The 22,328-nt window shown below is 44.8% G+C and overlaps 2 protein-coding genes across 2 annotated transcripts; one reads left to right on the forward strand and one right to left on the reverse strand.

Annotated features, from left to right (window-relative positions):
• The first annotated feature begins 1,289 nt into the window (after positions 1–1,289).
• Positions 1,290–5,000, forward strand: snap29 (synaptosome associated protein 29). The gene is made up of 6 exons (XM_079222423.1): positions 1,290–1,316; positions 1,979–2,230; positions 2,330–2,523; positions 3,719–3,804; positions 3,884–3,988; positions 4,092–5,000. Exons 2-6 carry the CDS (start codon positions 1,979–1,981, stop codon positions 4,250–4,252), a joined length of 798 nt encoding a protein of 265 aa, XP_079078549.1. The 5' UTR covers positions 1,290–1,316; the 3' UTR covers positions 4,253–5,000.
• A 3,323-nt stretch (positions 5,001–8,323) lies between these two features.
• LOC306740008 (somatomedin-B and thrombospondin type-1 domain-containing protein) lies at positions 8,324–20,452 on the reverse strand (the record flags this gene model as incomplete). Its single annotated transcript, XM_079222112.1, has 5 exons — positions 8,324–8,429; positions 10,293–10,451; positions 12,298–12,388; positions 12,620–12,805; positions 20,200–20,452. 5 exons carry the CDS (start codon positions 20,450–20,452, stop codon positions 8,324–8,326), a joined length of 795 nt encoding a protein of 264 aa, XP_079078238.1.
• Between the last annotated feature and the right edge of the window lie 1,876 nt (positions 20,453–22,328).

Below are 22,328 nucleotides of genomic sequence, written 5' to 3' on the forward strand. Positions count from 1 at the left end.
TCTATTTTAATTGTGTTGCATTATGTGTACATAATAGTCTCTTTTTCTTTCCTGGGGATCAATTAAGTTAACTGTATGTTGCCATCAAGGTGGGAACCACAATGTTCTGTTGCAGCCGGATATAACTGGTATCATAATAAACGAGGATTTATATTAGATATAGAGCGTGACGTCACTATGCCTCACTCCCACAAAAAACACATCTGAACTGGACGTTACATAAAAAACACATTATGCTCCATAAAACAGCAATTACTCATACTCACTATTTGATAGAATAACATTGAAATATATCAGTTAGAAATATTCATTCATTGTCGTTATAGAAATAGAATCATACAATGGAATACATGTGCAAGAATGTAAAGAAACAGTAGTTGTACTTGTAGTTCTGCACTAATCTTTCCTTTATTGGCCAAACAAACACACACAAAACACGATTTATCTCACGCAACAGTTTGCTATCCGTGTTAAATGGTGCGAGCCTCCCGCTGTCAACCTGTTTGACTGCAGTGATGAACACACGAGCCGCCAACGCCACTTTGTTCCGCATTTATTTAGTATTATTCTACTGCTACAGCAGGGGAAATAACAAGATAAAAGTGGGTCCCCATCTAGAGACTCACACGGCTGTCAAATGTTAGCTCGGTTGTCACGTCATTGATCAGAAATAAGCCACTGGACTCAGCGCGGAAGTGGGAGCGACAAGCCCATGTTGTTTTAACGTTACCTAATTAGCGTCAACACAACATTTTGTGTTATCTTGAGCTCACTTATCGTTTTCCTCCTCTCACCTTTTCGACCGGCGCCGGACGGTGAGCGGCTAAAGAGCGTGCCAGCGACAGGACTGTGTTGAAGTAAAACCCTCTCGTACCGCCTCCCGAGACAGACATGTTTGCGCCCCTACATCAAACGAGCGAAACTCGGAGCGAAGACTCGGGAGTGGAGACGGTCGAGCAGCTGCAACTGGCGGAGCCGCAGTACGGCGACGCAGCGCGGACAAACCTAACGAGCGCGCGCAGGCTCATTGGCGGCAATTTGACGTACGGTCTATGGCGTTTGAGCGTAAAACAAATTATATTAATAGAGGCGACGGGTAAATAAGACGCTCTCGCACCTGATGCCATGTTTAAATTACATTATTATATTAATAAAATAAATTAAAATGTACAAGTGACTTCAGGATCACCTTGTGCGTTTTTGTTGCGCAGGATTAACCGGTGGGAGACAGCAAGCGGCGACGTCACTAAACGAGACCGGAAGTGCTCAGTTGCTAACAGTCAGCTGATAGAGTGACAACATCTGCAGATCCAACGGTTTGTCTACTAAATTGACCGTACCTGTGCTCGTTAAAGTTTTACTTTAGCCATCATCTCTTCTACGAGGAGAAAACGTCCATGTTGGCATAGCGCCGTCTTGTATTCATAGTTGTGGTTATTTAGTTAGCTTAGCGTGCTATCCTCGTTGATTTAACGTGAGCAAGCAGCCAACACCCCGTAGCTGACATAGCTACCGGAGCAGTAGTGTCATTTACATTTGTCTATATGACCCAGTAGGTGTTTTAGCTGATTATTCACGTGAAACATGTTGACAGCTGAAGCTAACAATCTAAGGAAAACGTTCACTAATTCCTCTCAGGAATTGGGATGTGTCAAATCTACATGTCAATTGGTCTTTACATAATTCTGCAGGATGTTTACTGTAAGGTTTCGACTAAGCAAGCGTGGCATTAATATCAGAATTGATACAAGTCTTTCTTCATCGATCTATTGAGTAGCGAACCAGGTGGTTTTATAATGTCTAAAGATGATAAAATCAAGCTGAAACAGCCCAAAAAATAGGCAAATAGCACATATGCATTGTAGTGAAATAAAGATAAACAACTCTTGACTTTTGTGAGTCTGTATTCAGAATGTTTTTTTCAATGGATCAGTAAACACTCTCTCTTTCTCTCTCTCTCTCTCTCTCTGCTCCACAGATGGCCTACCCTAAATCCTACAACCCGTTTGCGGATGACGACGAAGAGGGCGATTTCAGGCCCAAAAGAAGGGAGTTCGACGATGACGAGGACGACGAGGACCCTGGCGACAGTGGGCTGAGCGAACCGGAGAGGAGACAGCGGCACCTCCAGCAGCAAGTGAGGCGCACGGCTCAGTCTGCCGTGGACAGCAGCCACCGCTCCCTCGGGCTCATCTATGAATCTGAGAAGATTGGTGTGGAAACTGCAGAGGTACGTCAAACTAGTAACCGGCTTCACCCTGGCACGCAGAATATTATATCGTCCCCGAAAGGCTGACGGTGACTAACCAAATGCCCTGTGTCTCTATAGGAGCTGGTTCGGCAAGGTGAGGTTCTGAAGAGGGCCGACAAGATGATGGACAACATGGATCAGGACCTGAAGACCAGCCAGAAGCACATTAACGGCATCAAGAGCGTGTGGGGCGGCCTCGTCAACTACTTCAAGGGCACGCCGGAGACGAAGCCGCCGCCCGAGGAGCCAAAGGCCTACGTGGCCAACAACCGGTAAGATTCAGTACTATATTCTCTGAAATCTTCTTTTTAATAATATGATACACATTCCAACCTGGCCAAATTTGAATGTTGATTTACTTTCATCAAATGTTATGTATGAATCTCTGTACATCTTCTGTATTCATTTTGGGTCCATTATGAGTTGTTAATCCATAAAGGCAGTTGACCTCTGCTGTTGCTTTGGGAGCGTGTGAAATGTATTTCTTATCTTTTGAAATATGTTTTATTTGCAATAAGATTGTATAACCAGATTCATATACGGTTAACAGATGTCAATGTCAGGATAAAAAGACGAAATATGATCTGGGATTTAAGTTTCTGAATTTATTTGAACTGAATAAAAATACTACATCGCCTGTTTAACCATCACAGACACATACAGTATATTTTAAAGAGCGTTTAAAGGAAATACTATTATCACCCACGTCTACTGAACGCATCCTTGAACCATAATAATTACGGGCTCATTATGAAAAAACAATTACTATATCAAAATATATTCTATCTCCCAGCTTTAAATTACAAATGTTTAGTTTATCAACTTAAATATCTCAATTCAAGTATATTAAATATCTTTACATTATTAAGTAAGTAAAAAAAACATTAGATCCCAAAAGTAATCCATATTCTGTCGACACTTTAATAAAATCCAACCACACTGTCAATTGCTTAGAAGTCACCTTTATGTTCCTATAAACACGATATGTATATATATATATATGTATATATATATATGTATATATATGTGTGTGTATATATATATATATATATCACAGTATAGCATGATTTCTTGTAATTCATTAAATAAATAGTCTATATGAAATAACCACATGGTTTTGTACTCTCTAAAGTGAATTAAATACAAATATTTTTGTCATTTAATCAATTTTCTTCAGAAATTTGAGGTAGTAAGCGCTTGTAGTTCTCAATTTAGACGACGTAATAGTGTACCACGATATGTCGATATATATGATTACTATATATAATCTTCACGTCACACACGGATCACCTCTGTGTGTTTTGAGAGTTGTAGGTTATGTTTCACAACAAAAGCCCTCCATAACGAGGACTAACCCGTGTTGGAGCAACGCTGCCGTCCTACTTGTGCTTTCAGCTTTTCACCAGCTTCTCGTCATCGACATGTCCTTCACTTAACAAAAACGTCCGACCCTTATCTGACTCTCAGATTACAGACCGCCATGTCCAGCAGCCGAGAACATGAAGATAAGTACCAGGCCAGCCACCCCAATCTCAGAAAGCTGGAAACGGGAGGTAAGAGTGAGAACCCTCGGCGTGCCGTGACCCGTTAAACGCGACCCGGCTGCCATCGTTCCTGATTTCTGTGTTCCAGGGTTCGGAGCGTCTGCGTCGATAGATGACGGCTCATCCGGGAAGAACGGATACCCTCAGAACAAACACCTGCGGGAGGCTCACCAGACCCTCGACAACAATCTAGGTACAACATCTGTATTCATTCTCATGACGATGAAAGCTTTTAGTACAGTTTAAGTGTTGACCGCCGGTTTAACTAACGCCCGGTGTGCCCTCTGATGACCTAGATGAGATGTGCGGCGGCCTGAGCAGACTGAAGAGCCTCGGCCTCGGCCTCCAGTCCGAGATCGACGACCAGGACGACTCCCTCGATTCTCTGATGAACAAAGTGGACAAGATGGATCTCAAGATCCACAACACGAACCAACAGATTAAAAACCTCAAGTAAAGCAAAGAGACGGCAACAGGTCGTCCTCTGAACGTTGCTCTCCAGCCTAAAGTTCTGCTGGTTTAAGACATTCCTATCCACTTTTTCATTGTTGCTTCCGCCTAAAAAATCCCTGATCTGTTAACTCGTGTGATTCTATTCCATTTTTTTCCAGGTAAAAAAATAGTTAGTATTTTCTGTTTCCTGTTTTTTTTCTCGGCCACCAAAGACGTACAGTCGGCTACAGCCGTTCTCGTCATTCTCACAAATCGGATGTATGGTTTCTCAAATGAAATATATATTTAAAAAAATTGGCACGGCACGTGTCTAAACTTGTAATGTCGTCGTGTGTATGGTTCATTATGTCAGCGCTGACGTGCTGGACTCCACATATGAACTAAACTACTTTGCACATCACTTTTTGCCTTACACGTGATGCGTGGACCAGTGGACCGGCCTCTGTCTTCATCTCACCACGAGAGGCTTCACTTGTGTGTGTGTGTGTGTGTGTGTCGTCCATTCATGTGTTCCTTCCCCCTACTTTATATAAATAGTTTGCAGAATTCTGCAGAATGTGAACAAGCTAGCTGTGAATGTAAAAACCTTGAAACTGAAGGAGTTACTCCCCCCCCCCCCCCCCCCCCCCCCCCCCCCATTATTAACAGAATAGATCATCTCTGGGAAACATGTATGAACCACAATTTTTTTGTTTTTAGAAATGAAAAAACAAGTTTATTCCAATGAAACCATGGCCACACGTACACCATGTATTCTAAAATATACCCAATAAAAATAAAAACATTTATAAGAGGACTCTCTTAAATTGTGTTTGCAGCAGGGAGTCAGAAGCACCACTAGGTGGCGCCACATTTCCATGGAGGAACTCTGCAGAGCTGCTGCAGGAAGATGTCAATCACATGATGCTGTGTGTTGGCGCTGGGATTTAGCAACAGGTTGATTTCTTTCTTTCTTTTAGATGGAAGTGGAGTAGAAGCCATTTCTGTAATCCCATGTCCACTTCTAACAGTCGAAAAAACATATTGAAAAACTCTTTCATGCTTCAGAAAGTAAACTTAAGATCAAAACAGAGAAATTATGAAGTGAATTTTGGTTGTTTTGGCAAAGCAGAGAGAGCTCATATTTTACTGCAGTTACACTGAACCAAAAGCCCTGAACCTGCAAAAGCCTGTCACGATCCTTAAAAACAAGACACTGATGATGACCGTGTGTGTGTGTGTGTGTGTGTGGCTGGCTGGTGTACCAGCTGTGTTGCTGTGTGTAGCTCAGGTCCTCGTGTCAAGGCGTCTATTCATTATCATTCCTCCGTGTTGGACCAGCTGCTCCCACAGCGGCAACAAGCCCTCATTAGGATGACTTGCTAATTACAGTACACACTTCCCAAAAACACACATATATACACTCAGAGGGGGTAAAATTGGGGGTACCAACAACCAAGGGCTGCAGGAGCCCCCCGCATGTCTGAACTGGAAGTTTTTTTCTTATTTTTTGTGACTTCTCAAACATCTCAAGCATGTTTTTGGAGATATTTCATTCATTTGATTTGAAAAAAGGTTTGGTCGAAGGCCTCAGAACCACCAACCAATCTCTCAAAAATGAGCCTGCTTTGCGACAACATTAAAGAGGAGAAACCATTAACACCCTGATCTGATTACCGCTATGAAACATATTTCCCAAAGGAATGAAGGTATCCCCTGCACCCTAACACACAAAATGACGATGAAAGGTTACGGCAGCATCGTTTACACATTAGGATCGGAGGGAAGGAGTCGAGGATGGAGGGACTGTTTTATAGCCGCATGATGGAAAAGTCTATCTGGGTCTCCAGATGAGCTGAGGCGACCTCAGGTGGAGGGAGACGACACCGCCGATAAGCGGAAGTCACCCCTGGGTTCTTTCCCTGGACGCCATCCGCCGGGAGGGGAGCAGGGAGGGCTTTGAACAGCTGTCTTGGTGAAAGCAAACAGTGGCCGCGCTGTGACAAAGGCCCGCCGGTGCTGGAATGCCCCCCTTTTCACCGGACGTAATCCCAGAACACACTGCTGTCGGAGCCCATCAGGCACCCGGGCCAGAGACGGGGGCCTTCCTGCCCTTTTGGAAAGCGGAGTTAGCAGCCAGGGCGGAGGGGGGCAGGGGACGGGTAAAGCCCGCTTCAGAGGGGACGGGCCGGTCGGGCTGACGGCACTCTATTGCCACTGTTGTAGTAGGAGAAAAGAAAGAGTTGTGCTGACGGAGGGGATCTGGGCACGGGGAGGAGGGCAGAGAAAGGAGGGGGGGGATTAATCGAGGTTCAAGTGCCCCGGAGATGAAGCACGTGAAAGTAGCAGGAGTCTTTCTCAAAGGAGGATCTCGGGAAGAGTTGATTTGTGAGATCTTTTGGTAGTTTTATGCTCATTTAGGGCCTTTAATATTGTGTCAAACAGGTGAAATACGTAACTTCCTGCAGTGAATGGCTAATAACTGACCAATAAGCCATGAAGGGGAAGCATTCGTTGGGTTTTATACACGGACGGGATATGGAAAACCAAAATGGAAATCTTCTAATGTTGTGGTTGAGCAGAGGCCTCATAATCACCTCTCAGGGTCAGAGTCTTTGGTTTCGTACTACATGACTGCTTTTTTTTTTCAAATTTCAATCTTCTCCTCTGTTCGAAAGCTGCTGTGAAAAAACAAGGGAGAGAAACAGATGTATTCCCACTTGATGTAAGTAGTCCGGTGTCTCGTGTTTGGACTGTCCTGTGGCATTTACACATCACACAGGAAAACCCCCAAATTGTAGGAGAGTGTGGCTGGAAAAAACACTCCAAACATAATTATACGCATTAGTTGTCATTTTGCCTGTCGTCATCCCGTTTACGCCAAAAAAATGCCAAGAATGCAACAAGAAGATATGTCTATATATATATATATATATATATATATATATATATATATATATATATATATATATATATATATATATAAATGTTAATGGTGGTCTGTGTGACATCTGAACGCGGTGATGTAATGAAACTACGACACGGTTGAGGTTGAGGGAGGAAGAGGAGGAGGAGAAATGACAGTATAGTAGTTTATTTTTCACTTATGGACAGTGTACAGAGTATGCGGTGCTGCACTAATAACATCATCACTTGTTTTATAATAAATAAACACACAAACACAGAGACATGGAGTGAGGGGGAGAGAGCTTTCTAGAGGAGAAAAGCTTTTCTTTATAAATTGTATCTACTGGGTCCACACGTGTCTCCTCTTCTTAATAGAGGGCAGAGAAGGAAAAGCAGAGTGAGAGTAACATGGCTGTAGCACCATGAGGTGACAGTGATGGTATTTCTGAGCAGGCAGCAAGAGAGAGAAACACTTCTGTTCGGCCTTGGACGCAGAGGACAGAGAGCAAACTCTCTCCAACCATATCAGGTCTCGACAGACGTCACTTTGAACCAGTGAATTAAAACCATCAGGGCAGGAGGAGGAGAACGGGGGATGGGCGAGACAAGCACCTGAGAATCAATACCTGATATTCAACTTGACTTGCTGGTAGAAACTGTTTTTTTTTTTTTTGACGGAAAAAGAAACAACAATGTAAAAAACACAGATATATTGACTCAAGGGGTTCAAGCGATTGGGTAGCATTTGGATGAACCAGTTCTCGGCGTTTGGTGTTTTGTTTTCGACTGTTGGATACAAATACGTGTGGCTATATAGGTACATATACAATACACATGAACGCTCAAAAGTAGAAAATGTATAAAGCAAAATAATATATTTATATATTTATACATTATGCATTAACGAATGCACTTGCATTGATGGAGGTAGATAGCAGAGATTCAGAGAAAACACAAATAAAAAGGTACATAGATGCAGCTGTGCTTTGGAGGAGGATAAGTACACAACGTGGCTGTGAAAGATAAATGCGAGAATGTCGGTGTGCTTAGTTAATAGTGTGTACAGTACAGAGTGTGAGGTGAGGTGAGGGGGGAGGTGGCAGGATGCTGCGGATCTCCTTGAGTTTACCCGTCCGGTAATCTGGATCGGAAGGCGTTGGCGGTGGGGCGCGGTCGTCTGGCCGGCGGCTCACACGAAGAGCACCGAGTAGGGCGGACACCGGCAGCCCTCGGAGGACGACTCTCGCACCCAGGAGCCGTGACAGCCCGGCACCGAGGCCGCCGCCCAGAACGTCCTGGGAAGAGAGAGGCCCGGAGCCGGGCATTGGGCGAGTGAGTTACACGTGTTACGTTAGTTACATTAGTTACATTCGTTAAGTTGGTTACATTACATTAGTTACATTAGTTACATTCGTTAAGTTGGTTACATTACATTAGTTACATTAGTTACATTCGTTAAGTTGGTTACATTACATTAGTTACATTAGTTACATTCGTTAAGTTGGTTACATTACATTAATTACATTAGTTACATTAGTTACACTCGTTAAGTTGGTTACATTACATTAGTTACATTACATAAGTTACATTAGTTACATTCGCTACATTCGTTAAGTTGGTTACATTACATTAGTTAAGTTCGTTACATTACATTAGTTTCACTCATTAAGTTGGTTACATTACATTAGTTACATTAATGTAACCAACTAAATGAATGTTACATTCCATTAGTGAAAGCGTTCATTCCATTAACATTCCATTAGTTACATTACATTAGTTACATTACATTAGTTACATTCGTTACATTCGTTAAGTTGGTTACATTACATTAGTTACATTAGTTACATTCGTTACATTCGTTAAGTTGGTTACATTACATTAGTTACATTCGTTACATTCGTTAAGTTGGTTACATTACATTAGTTACATTAGTTACATTCGTTAAGTTGGTTACATTACATTAGTTACATTAGTTACATTCGTTAAGTTGGTTACATTACATTAGTTACATTAGTTACATTCGTTACATTCGTTAAGTTGGTTACATTACATTAGTTACATTCGTTACATTCGTTAAGTTGGTTACATTACATTAGTTACATTCGTTACATTCGTTAAGTTGGTTACATTACATTAGTTACATTAGTTACATTCGTTACATTCGTTAAGTTGGTTACATTACATTAGTTACATTAGTTACATTCGTTACATTCGTTAAGTTGGTTACATTACATTAGTTACATTACATTAGTTACATTACATTAGTTCCATTACATAGGTTACATTAGTTACATTAGTTACATTTGTTAAGTTGTTACATTACATTAGTTACATTACATAAGTTACATTAGTTACATTAGTTACATTAGTTACACTCGTTAAGTTGGTTACATTACATTAGTTACATTACATAAGTTACATTAGTTACATTCGCTACATTAGTTAAGTTCGTAACATTACATTAGTTTCACTCATTAAGTTGGTTACATTACATTAGTTACATTAATGTAACCAACTTAATGAATGTAACTAATGTTACATTCCATTAGTGAAAGCGTTCATTCCATTAACATTCCATTAGCTACATTACATTAGTTTCATTCGTTAAGTTGGTTACATTCCATTAGTTACATTCATTAATGTAACTAATGTAATGTAACTAACCATTAGCTACATTACATTAGTTACATTACATTAGTTTCATTCATTAAGTTGGTTACATTACATTAGTTACATTCGTTGCTTTTTTATTTTCATTCCACAGTCCAAGACAAACTAACGGAGGTTTTTTATGACTGAACACTTTTCAAATGTGTGTTAAACGGAAGGAGAAGCTGCATTAGAGAGCGGCTCTAATGGAACTAATACTTACGCTGTGACTAACCGCACAGCCAGCATGGGAATACACATTTTAAATCATATTTGCGTCCACATGCGTTTTACACAGCAAATGAATACATTCATATGTTCGGCTAACGAGTGTCACACCATCTGTTTCCCTTCTTTCAGATCCCGTTGATTGAGCGAAGCTGTGAGCTCATCATTCTACGTGCTGTACCTTTAAACTGCACTCAAAGACGGGTACATCCATCAGTTGAACTCCAGAAGAGCTGCAGAGCAGCGCGATGGCTGAACACGCCTCTGGTTGTTGGGTTTACCTGGTGGTCTCCAGGCCGTCGCCTCCACAGCGGTCGGACCTCGACATGGCGTCGCTCTGACACTCGGCACAGACCAGCCTCTCTCTCACCAGCTGAGCGCTCCACAGCTTGAGTTTACACGCCGCGCTGGCCTGCTTCACCCGCAGGTACACACAGTAGCTGCAAGAGGGAGGAGGGAGGGGAAAACGTGTCAAAAGTATTTTGCAGACGATTTACATTTGATTCTCATATCTGGTAGATAATTATAATGCAGGGGTCAAAGGGTCAAATCGCACAATTGGGCTCAGAAACCGATAATCCCGGAGAGCAGAACAAGTGCTCTGTAGCCAAGAAGCTAAACATCTGCTATTTAGTTCTTTGGATTGAGCATCAGGTCTTCACTTTTGGACTTCACCAAACAAAACAGGATCATGGGAAACGTCCAGGCGAAGGCCCGAGCCAGGTTTGGAAACTTTTTTAAGAGTTCCCAAGAGTAAAAAAAAAACTGAAAAAAACAATCCAGCGTGACTCGATTGCTGGAAGTCGAGTGGTGTCCCTGATCCAGCGACCGCAGCCAGACAAAAGAGGAAAGGAAAACTTCCCGATAAGAGATGCGTTCCACTTTGAAGGCGACGCAGCGGTGTCATGGTCACCGCTGCGATACCCGGGATCAACATATGAGGATCTCTGGTCGTCACTCTGGACTATAGGGAACTATTTATTTAGTCTCCGATTCAGCCAGCTGAGACAAAACAACCGTCTCCAGCGGGGTGGTTTGTTTTTTACTATTATTATAATATGTTATGAAAACTTTGTCCAACAGTAACACTGGAACATGTCTTCTTTTTTTAATGCATTATTATTCAGGTGTGATTTGATGCTTTGCAGCCAGGTAAACACAAACATACACTGATAAGTAAGAAAATTAACAATGAATATTCATTAGTATACATCTTTGGGATTATTTAAAAATGATGCTGAATTGACACCTATGAGGGGATTTTTTTTTCCCTCCCGGCTTTAACTTGTTCGTGTTGCAGAACCTCAAATAAAGCAGAAAATCCCTCACACTCGGGTTGAGAGGTGTGAGTTGCCCCGCCCCGGACAGGTGCGCCAAAGCTCCCACGGGGACGCAGGAAGGTGTCGGTCTGCCCGCGCCCCGCTGGTGAAAACACCTGCGTGGGATTAACAGACAGAACTACACAGCAGCCTCCTGGGAAACCGTGAAACGTTCACATCGTCGGCTAATTTCACAGAAAATAACTTCGAGATCCAATAGACATTCGTCATTCAGTGTCATTCTAACCCCTCGTTCCCGGGGTCACCAGATGTCTGTGCGAAACCCCCCATCCCCCTAATTCTGTGTCACACACACTGACGTTCATGAGTAACGCGCTTCCTTTGTGTTTCAGTCAAAACAAAGGTATCCGATGTCTACTTGAATCAGTGTGAAAGGCTGGAAAAGCAGCGGTGATTCTATTCCCTACGCTGATTGTTCCAGCTCCAACAAAACTAACCTCAACATCTGCAATCAGCGCCGATCAAAGACGGCATCCACGCACGGGGAGGGGGGGGTTTCCCCTCACCTGGATCACGGCCCACCTTATCAGCGAAAGGTCAGGGACTATTCAGCAGACGGCGTTCATGTTACACAGTCAAAGCCATTTCAAGGCCCCGCGTGCCATGGCAACCTTGGACCTCGGTCTGCGTTGTCTAATCTTTTGGAGCACAAAGTTGATCCTCAAGTGACCTTTGAAGCTGAGGCAACACGACTGACATGCACCTGAGCAGAAGAAGTTTATGCCAAAAAAAAAGAAAAGCAACGTATTTTCTGCCAGTCGCTCTTCGGTCGCTGTGGATCTAAATCTCTGTACAGGCTCACGCTAAGCTCCACCCATTACACCTGTAATTAGCCCTCTTCCCCGCATCAACATCACATGAAAGGCAGCGCTGCAGACGGAGGAAAGACGACACCGTGGGGTCAGCGTAGAGAGGTGTGTTTGCAGTCTGATAATGGAGGCCTTACCTGGCCTTCTCCTCCTTCATCAGCATGTGTGGTCGCCTCCAAGGGTCCTTGAAGTTCCTCTTGAAGGAATCCGGCAGGATCTTTGCCACCTCTGAAGATCGGGCAGAAAATAGATTACAGAAAGGTCAGCGGAGGCATAAACACATCCCACCTTTCTCATCCCGTGGCTGCAAATGAGTGTTTTGGTGTGTTATTACTGGGAGCAGGGTGATTCATACATTTCTGACTGTGAAAAGGTGAAAAAAGACCCCAGAGAACACGGAGACACCAAGTTAATATGCATCAGAGTTCAGAGCGGGAGTAGGAAAGGTCAGCGTCTCACCTTTCGCGGTGCTGCATATGGCGTTGTTCCCGAAGCATCCCCGGCGCTGCTTGAGGTCCGGACAGGGCGTGCCTCCGTTCCTGGGCGGGACGGACACTTGGCGGCTCCGCTCCGTGCTGCCAACTCCGCACGGGGACGTGCACGGCGACCAGGGGCCCCACGAGCCCACCACGCAGTCAATGGCTGCTGGGGGGAGCAGGGAGGCGGAGAGAGATCAGCGGAGGGTTTTACGGACACGTCAGAAGAGAAACGGGGAGACAGTTGGTCTTACGGGACGCAACCATCTGACTTTGCATGTTTGGATACCAGCAGCCACACCGGGGCTTTGGGTACCAGAGTTCAACCAATACGCTGTACGCCTCGCTGTGTGGAGGGGACTGGGACGCAAACACTGCTTTCCAATGCCAAACTAAATGTAACAAATTACTACGTATCATTTGTTATTTAATAATCATTAAAAATACTTAACTTCACTCAATCAAAGCCAAACTTCGCACAGATACTCTCAAATATAGCAAATATAGTTACGATAAGGAAATACAACTTTTAATTGTATTTTTTTCTTTTCTTTTCTGTGCACTATCACAAACCAATATACCAGTAACACATATATATATGATTATGATTATCTATGTTCCCAAGGGTATTCTGTATATTATACATTTTTGTATTTTTCAAATAGGCCTTGTGGTTGAGGAGATAATCTGGATTGAGTATGGGTAATTAACTATTCGGATTTTCGGAAAACAGGGCTTGATGCCATAAGGTTAAAATAATGGTATTTATTCATGAGAAATGAAAAAAATACAATGATGTGGAGCATCTTGTGGCTTCAAGTTGCTTAAGGGTTTCCTCTGGGTTTCATACAGAGAAGGTCAAGTGCATTTTGGGAAGGTGAGTTTTTTATTTATTTAATGTAAACCTTTATTTAACCAGGAGAGTCCCATTGAGATTAAAAACCTCTTTTTACACCTGGCCAAGACAGGCAGCAGCATAAGAAACACAGAACAAGACAAGTTAAAAGAAACTAAAAGCTAAGCGACAGTGACGTAGCAGAGTTAATTTAAGATTTATTTATTTAAATTTTTGGGAACATGCCTGTATTTCTTTCATTCTAGATTTAAAGGCAGTCAGTGGTGTCCGTTCATTGAGTTTCACGATGAGGGTGCAGAGTACATAAAAGCCCTTTTCCCATTTCCGGTCTGGCATTTGGGACAGTGAGCATAAAAACACACAGGTAGTTTGTTTCATTCCAGGTTGAAGCAGAAAAGAAAGATAAGACTGTCTCTCTAGCTGTTAACAAAATGTTTTATCCCTGAAAAATAAAACGATGACCTGACCTTTCCCCCGGAGGTGTAGTTGCAGACCCCCCCCCCCCCCCGGTGTGAGCTGCACACCCACATATGGAGTTGCATAATATCGCACCGAGGCATTTACTGAATGGCGGGAAAACGAGCGTCGGGGTCATTATGGCGTCGGCCCCAGACTCAGGAAGTCTGTGACCCGGGGGTCACATGTGTGGGGCCATTTTAAATAAAGGGGCTAATTCTCTGCATCCTGTCCACTCCCTGGTTTCCCTCTGCCACACATTCAAGCATACAAACACTAGAATGCAGCACACCACATAAACACAGCAGCAGCCACACAATCAGGCTCGCCCATTTAGCCAATTACATCGGGCCAGGAGGAAGCGGCATTGAACGGGCGCTCTGATCAAAGCCAGAGTCTCCAGCGGCAATCAAGCTTCGTCCCGCGCGGACATTTAATAGCGGTCGACATTTAACAGCCCTGTGTTGGGGGGGAAGGAAGTCCCCACTCCATGGACACAATAAAAACAACGCTCACACACAAACGAATAGAAAGAACTCTGATTATTATATTTCCCTAATTGTAGACAAGAAAAATGCAATGAGAGCAGGTGCACACGGCTTGAAGCTCTTCCACGTTCTTGGGGGAAATTATATGGAGGGAGTTGATCAATATACCATAACTGAATCTAATCCTAACACACACACACATACACACACACAGCATGCAGCACAATGCTGCGAGTGTGTGTGTGTGTGTGTGTGTGAACAGGAGAAAGAGAGCTTTCAAGGTGCCGCCTGTTCGGTTCATTCCCATGGTCCCGTTGGGGTTTTGGAGGGGGGGGGGGGGAGGGGGCTCTGTCTCAGTGACACAGCCGATCCACAAAGCCACTGTGGAATCTCTGCATTCCTGCACATTAGTGCTGCCCACCTGACACTAGCCTTTCCCAGATCATCACACACACACACACACACATCGAAAACAGTTTGTCAGAAAAAGAAACAGCCGCTCTGCCCCCCCCCCCCCCCCCCCCCCCCTCAGTCATCACCCCTACGACACACATTACACACACACTACGACCTGTGGGCTTTCTTGGCCGTATCGGCTTCCTCCTGTTCCTCCTCCGCCTCTTCTTATCCTCAGCGCTCGGCCTTTTCCTTCCCCCGTCCGCATCCTGTGACGTTCACACAGGAGGGGGGCCGTTTTCGGTGACGCTATTTGTCTTTCTCGAATAGTTGGGTGGGTCGGGGGGGAAAAGACACGAGCAAGCAGGTCAGAGGGTGGGGGGGGGCAATGAAACCTGTAGGTTCAGCGAGTTCCCGCGCCCAAGGGGGAAATTATTACACACACACACACATATAGGACTGAGGCCCTGTCTGAGAGTTTCAGACCTGTTGACCCCCGAGCCGCCAAAGGTCAGAAGGCAATTACCAAACCGCGGTGGTCCCCCGGCTCCGTTTCTGGTACCACCAGTGCGACAGTCCCGCCGCCCACACGCTACCCCTGCTGACGGCCCGACACAGACGCCGTCCCCCATTGTGGAAGAGAAAGTGCTCCGTCCTCCACCACCTCCTGACCTCTGACCCCATCCCACCGATACAGGAAACAAATGGCACTCGTTGTCAGCATGTGTGTCTTTTCGTAGTCGAAAGTACGTTTTCCCGTGTTTTATCCGCCATTGACTCCAGATCTGTATTCTCTCTTCTTCTGGAGCACAACGGCCATTTTATATAGTGACCTTTGACACGCAGAACTCAACTTTAAGGCCATAAAAACAGTCTTCGCTAGTTAACTTTTTTACCAACAATTCAGTTAAATCTGGTCAAACCACATTGACGCAGACCTAATGAATCTTATTGAGTGTAACAGTGTAATTGAGAGTAATTTAGACACTTTTAGACATTAAAGCTTTATACAGGGTGGTTTAATTAAACAAATTATGAGATAAATATCAGTTTGTTTTAAGGAGTTTATGGCAGTAAACTTTTTTTTTCTGCCGATTGGCAGAGCTTTAGTCGAATGGCAATTAAACGAGCCCAAACCTCTCAATGTTATCCAACATCAGCACTTTTATCTCCTCACTTGTCGGCCAATCTCCAGTCACACTTGTCACACTGAGATAATGGCGTGTCGGCATTCCTTCCCTTTCTCTTTCACTCTCCCTCAACTCTGCTTCCATTTTAAGGGTTTCAATAACAAAAGACTTATCTGACCCGCCCGTCCCAATTGGCTTTATCTCCACCTCCCTTTACCACTTTGTCCCGCGCTCGCCCCCTTGTTCTTTCGCCCCATCCCTCCCACCCCACGTCCTCTGTGATGGGACCCAGATGTCCAGCTGCTCCAGAGGACCACAGCAGCCCTCATACATGCACAGAGCCGGGCCTCGGTCCCATCAGACAAGGCGGTCACAACTGTTATTGGGGGAGAGGGACACGGGGCTGAGTCCTAATAACAGGGCGAGCGCATAAATGTTTCCTGTAGACACCTTGGAAAGAGCAGCCAAGCAAAGCAACTCATTTAAAGGAGTCGGTACAAACACAGCTGAGACTGATTTTCTGTTTCGAGAGTTGCGCAACCGTTAAAAAAGAGTGTCCCAACACTTTTGTGTAACGATAAAAACTGAAGGCATGCACAGACCCAAGAGTTCACGATTCACAGTGCCGACTCCACTTTCCGAACAACTTTGAAACAAAAGAAGAAGAAAACATTTTATATTTTTCGCGCTAATCCATCTAATAAACTGCGGAGGAACACATTTCACTCATGAACCAGAAATGTCTACCTCACGGTGGCTTTAGAGGAGGAAAAAACGTTAGGGGCGTCACCAAAGTCAGTATAGGGTTCATCCTCAGGGGACCATGAATTGTCCATCGCAATCCATCTAATAGTTTCTGATCCAAGGGGTGGATTGACGGAGCAACACCGTCGTTCATAGAGCGGCATGGATAAAAGGTTCATTGGTCTCCAGACAGGCACTTGCCCTCATTAAAGGGTTGTTCCGCCCACATTTAGAATCAGAAGCATTTATTGCCATGTATGTTTTCACATACAAGGAATTTGTCCTAGCGGGAGGTGCACGACATTTAACAATGACAATAAACATTTAACGATAAACAAAGTGCAAAAATGGGAGGAATATTTACAATTAAATCTATTATTCTACAGTAGAATAGAAAAGAAAACAATCACTATCTTTCCGTGCTAATAGTTTTGGTTTGATTTGTCCATGGTTTTGCAAAATATCCATCTCTTCTGCTACAGACTCCCTCCAAGTGTAAAATGGAATACATGATTTGTGTTTTTTCCGGTCATGTAGATGCCAGATGAAGGGCGTCAAATTAACAACCTGGAGCATCCAGCGTGGATGTCAGCTGTATGAAAAACTACAACAGCTGGCCCATTTCAGCCAAACCAGGGGCGAAAACACCCAGCGCCGCTCTCAAGAGGTTAGAGAAAGAACGTGTGTGTGTGTGTGTGTGTGTGTGTGTGTGTGTGTGTGAGGATGGGGGCAACGGAAGAAGAAACGGGGGAGTGAACGCCGTTGGAGAGAAGCAAACACCCGACAGCGCGCCGTGGAGAGGAGGGGAAGCAGAGGTGCCTGAAGGGAGACGGATGAAGGATGAGCGGACCTCTGCTGTATCTGTTTCCTCTCTGCAGTGTGTGAAGAGGAATGAGCAATTAGAGACTCCCTGAAGGGCTGACACAGATAATGTACTCCCTATAACTCCCTCAGAAAGGTGAAGAATGCAGCCGGGAAATGGCTCATATGTGCCCCATACTGGAGAGGCGACATTGACCATATACCACTTTTAGTGCCCATCTCTTTTTTAAGGCCTCCTCCCAGAAAAAAAGAATCCCAGTCTGCTCTGATTGCAATGTGAGAAAAATATGGCGCGCTACAGTTTGTGGGTTGGTAGCATAGAATATAATACATGGATGTAATGGTTGTGACTCCACCCATTGGTTTGTGGACTGCCGTTTTGAAACCTTGAGTTTGAAGATTTGGCCGTTGCCATCTTGGATTTCTGCAACCAGGGAACGGAAGTGACCATATTTGGAGCGACGTAGAGACGTAAAGTGTAGGTTCTGGTAGGAGCAGTGAACTGTCAATCACCTTGTAGCCCCGCCCTAAAGCATCCTCTGCTTTATGGTCTGTTTGACTCTAAATGACCATCATTTACGAAATGAACATCATGCTGTATTGAAGAAGACTTGAAACTAGAGATTGAGACATAAACTCATGTTTACAATGTTTACTGAGGGAATAAATCAGGAGAGAAGTAGAGTCATTTATATAGACTTCTATACAACCAGACTTATTTTTGCAACCCGCGAAGTCGCTCCCTGCTGGCCTTTCGGAAGAATGTAAGTTTTAAGACACTTCCGCATTTGGCTTCGCTATCCAGAGGCACTGTAACAAGACTTGTGTCTCTCAAACTAACTCATTACTCCACAACTCCATCACTCCTGTTTAAATATGTTTTATTTTCAGAACTGTCACATTAGTTTTCCAGCTTTTAAAACCAGATGAAACCCAGGAGAACGCCCCAGTAAGGGTCCCGTTCTGGTGCGGAAACACTTCACACTTGCAATGTGTATAGGGAGGGATTTTGTTTTTCCTCAAAACATTCCACAACCGAGCTCTTAAGTTCACGGGACATTCTTCAAGCTGTTTACAACCAACACAAATTCCTGCAGATCCTTCATCTGAGCGACAGAAAAACAAGCTCATCATTTCAACTCTTTACAGTTCAGAGCTTCAAGCGTTTGTGTCCAAGTTGTTATGCTGTTTCCCTGTCTCTCCTCTGATGTCACCCACTCCTCCTCGCTCTTTGCACGGCTCCAGCTGACACGGCTAAATTACAGACTGTGACAGACGGTACACAGACGGACTCCTTGATGCGTCGCGGATCAGGATCAGATAAGGTCCGCAGAGTATCTGGGGGCTAAGGGCGATTCGAGATGGAACGGGGAGCCAAGCCACGTGATTGCATGGTGTTTATGGTGGTGGTGGGATACAGAGGAGTCAAGGTGCCTTTCGCAGCATCACCCAGCGCTCATCCACGCAGCATTTATACGTCATGGCCGAGTTGACATCAATTTCATGTTCGGATTGGACATGGCGGCCGCTCGGTGACCTCGGACGGCGCAGCTGCTGTTTATATGCACTGATATGACTCTTTCTTTGCTTCTTCTGTTTAAGTGGCTGCTCGGAGACACAGCGGGACGTGGGGCCTGGACTCAGTCCGGACCCACCGAGGAACCGGTCTCTCCATGCCACTCATATCATGACCGAAACTCGGGCCTGCAATATTTATTTCTGTGTGTAAATTGGAGCCACGCCTCCGTTTATACTGAAAGACATTTTTCTTCCATTTAAAGTGTTTTTTTGTGTGTGAAAGTTTAACCCATGTACATCACACTCCTTAAATTGTCACAAAAAAGCATTGAAACACCAATTAGGTAAAGCTTTATAAAAGAGCATTGTAATGTAAAGTACATTTTCTCCGTGAAAACAATAGCAGTAGTATTATGAAGTAGTATTATAATATGTAGTAGTACTGTGCTGCTGTTCAACGGGGATCCAACAGGTGGCTCTTCTGTCTTTGAGCCAAACTGCGGGTCTAATAAAGTGCGTCACAGCACTTTTGCGCACACTTTCATAGCGACCGGATGAGGCCGCCGCTCACACAGCACTCACAGAAAAAGGGACCCACATGTTTACACTGCACGTGCCTATAAATTACGAGGGACCTTTGAGTCGCAGCACCGAACCCCCCGCAGGTGCTGCGACTCCAGAGCTAAGAGCCTCTTTCCTCTCTGTCACTTCTCAGACGCGCGCTCCGCTGGGATCCTGCCCATCTTTGGCAGTCTGTCCCCATGGTGTCCATTCCCTTAATTTGTCCATATATAGCAGCGTGCAGGGAGGGGAGGGGGGGATGAGAGGAAAGGGGGATTCTGTGAACCATCAGCCTCAAATGCCCCACTCCACTTCCCAAATTGACGGTTTTTAGGGGCCAAGGGTCAACCCCACAAACTTAAAAACACACGCACACAAGCACGCACACGCAACCAGCTGTGGAAAATAATCTAAATACACCGTAAAGAGCAAACATCACTTAAAACAAGCTGGAGACAGACAGCTATGTGCAGTATGTCTCACTGTCTCCATGTCACCTCAACGCCAGCCGAACTGGACAACAAAGGCGTCACATATCTGAACTTTGCGCCTCTCAAACTGGCGCATCAACAGATGCGGCACTGCAACTCACCAGATATTTGGCACACGCGCTGGTAGTCCTCGCAGCAGTCTCCGGTTTTCTGACAGTAGGTATCGCAGTAGCACGCCGTCTTCCTCTTGCTGTACTCGAAGCACTCGTTGTCGCGGCCGGTGCAGCAGTTGGGGCTCTCCCTCTCCCCGCAGCCCGCCTCGGCCTGCGGGACCATCCCGCCGCAGAAGAACGCGAGATATCCGCAAAGGACGAGCCACCCAAGACGCGCCGAGCTCCATCCACGCGCTCCCATGACGGAAAACGTGCCCCCGGGGGTCCACCACTCACTCACTCACACACACAAACACACACACACACACACACACACACACACACACACACACACACACACACACACACACACACACACAATGACACAAACACACACACACACACACACTCACAGGCGGTTTGGAGCTGAGGTATGTTATGAAGACACTGGTGCTGTTTTTCTAAATAAAAATCCAAATCCAGGTAACTTCGGCATTGACACCTTGACGCGAACAACTGATGCGTAAAAGTGGAGCCCGTGCGCGCACCAACTCTCCTCTTTCCGTGTGTTGGACACCGCCCCTTACAGCTACTGTTGGCGTACAGTCTCTCTCTCTCTCTCTCTCCCTCCCTCACTCTCTGTGCCCCCCTCCCTCCCTCCCTCTCTCCCTCTCTGGTTGCTCAATCTGTTGCTCAACAAATGAGTGAGTGAGAAAGTCGTATTATTCCTGCTGAGGTGCAAATAAATAGGAAACGACTCTTCGAATAATCCCCAAATAGAGGCGTTCACAGTGCCTCGCGGCGTTGCTCTAAACCCGGAGCCAACATCTTTTTCATGGAAACAAAAGAAAGGAAAGAAAAGTTTCTATACGTTTTTAGGAAATCCCGTTCAGCACCACGGACAGCGGCGCGGCCACTTTATGTCCAAATCGGTGAATAGGAGCGAGAAGTGTGCATGGAAATAAGATGTGACGAGATCCGTAACAACGACAACAGAAAAGGAACAAAAGATCTTCATCTCATGGCGCAGGACGAAGAGCATCCACCCTTTGGAGAGGAAGACTGGAGAACAATAACATTACTCACCCTTCACTGGGTCGGAGTGAATGGGGGCTTTCGGGGAGAAACTGAGTAATGGGAGGGAGAGAGAGGGAGGGAGGGGGGCACGACTGTAAAAACTCATCAGGACAAGGCAGGCAGGACAGTGCTTCAAATCCCTCACTGCAGGGGTTAAAGTAGACACGTGACCGGTCAATTAGGGAATACTGTACATGTGCGTTTGATGCATTCAATACACACCAGTATGGTCCAAGACTAAGTCTACAGGGGTCATGCAAAGGTTTAAAAGTATTAGAAATAAACTGTCATTTACAAATATGCATTTATCTTATTGTTTTTTTTCCTGTGAAATATACCTCAGGGCAAAACACTAATAATATAAATGCTTCAAATGAGAAATTGCGTATCTTTTAACTCAAGGCTTGTGACATGAGGGCAGAAGGGGTCAGAAGCAGAAAGACACATACCAAAAGCATTCATTTTTTTAAATAACTATTAAGAAGTCTCTGAAGAAAGGAAAATAATTCAGCAACTCAAATGAAATCTAAGGTACTTGGTTTTATGTCCACCTCTGAGTATTTGTATGTCGGGCAAAATAAAGAAGCGGAGCTTTGAAGCCACTGCTCTCAGATAAACGTGGCGGCTCAACTTTCTCCATCTCCAGAGCTTCAATGAGGATCTGAAGGCCCGAGCTGCGTGGCTGATGTCTGCGAAGATGATGAGAGATTCTTCTGCAATTTTTGGCACCAATCCAGAGAAAATGAGGAGGAGGAGGAGGAGGAGGAGGAGGGAGTGATGATGTCAGGATGAAGGGAGGTGGGTCGGTTCTTTGACCCATCTTATAAAGCCCTATTGTACAGATATGCGAAGTGAAAGGAGGCCTCTCTCATCATTGATGTGCACGTACGTGTGTGTGTGTGTGTGTGTGTGTGTGTGTGTGTGTGTGTGTGTGCAGTAGGACGCTTCACAGATGTGTTAGAGGCTCTTGCAACAGCTCCACCTACTGGTTAAAGAATAACTGTTTGGCATGCTCACACCAGTGGTGGCAAGTACTGTATCAGCACTGTACTTTCCAACGG

The sequence above is a fragment of the Taurulus bubalis genome, assembly GCF_910589615.1.
Source record: "Taurulus bubalis genome assembly, chromosome: 8".
Classification (NCBI taxonomy): Eukaryota; Metazoa; Chordata; class Actinopteri; order Perciformes; family Cottidae; genus Taurulus; species Taurulus bubalis.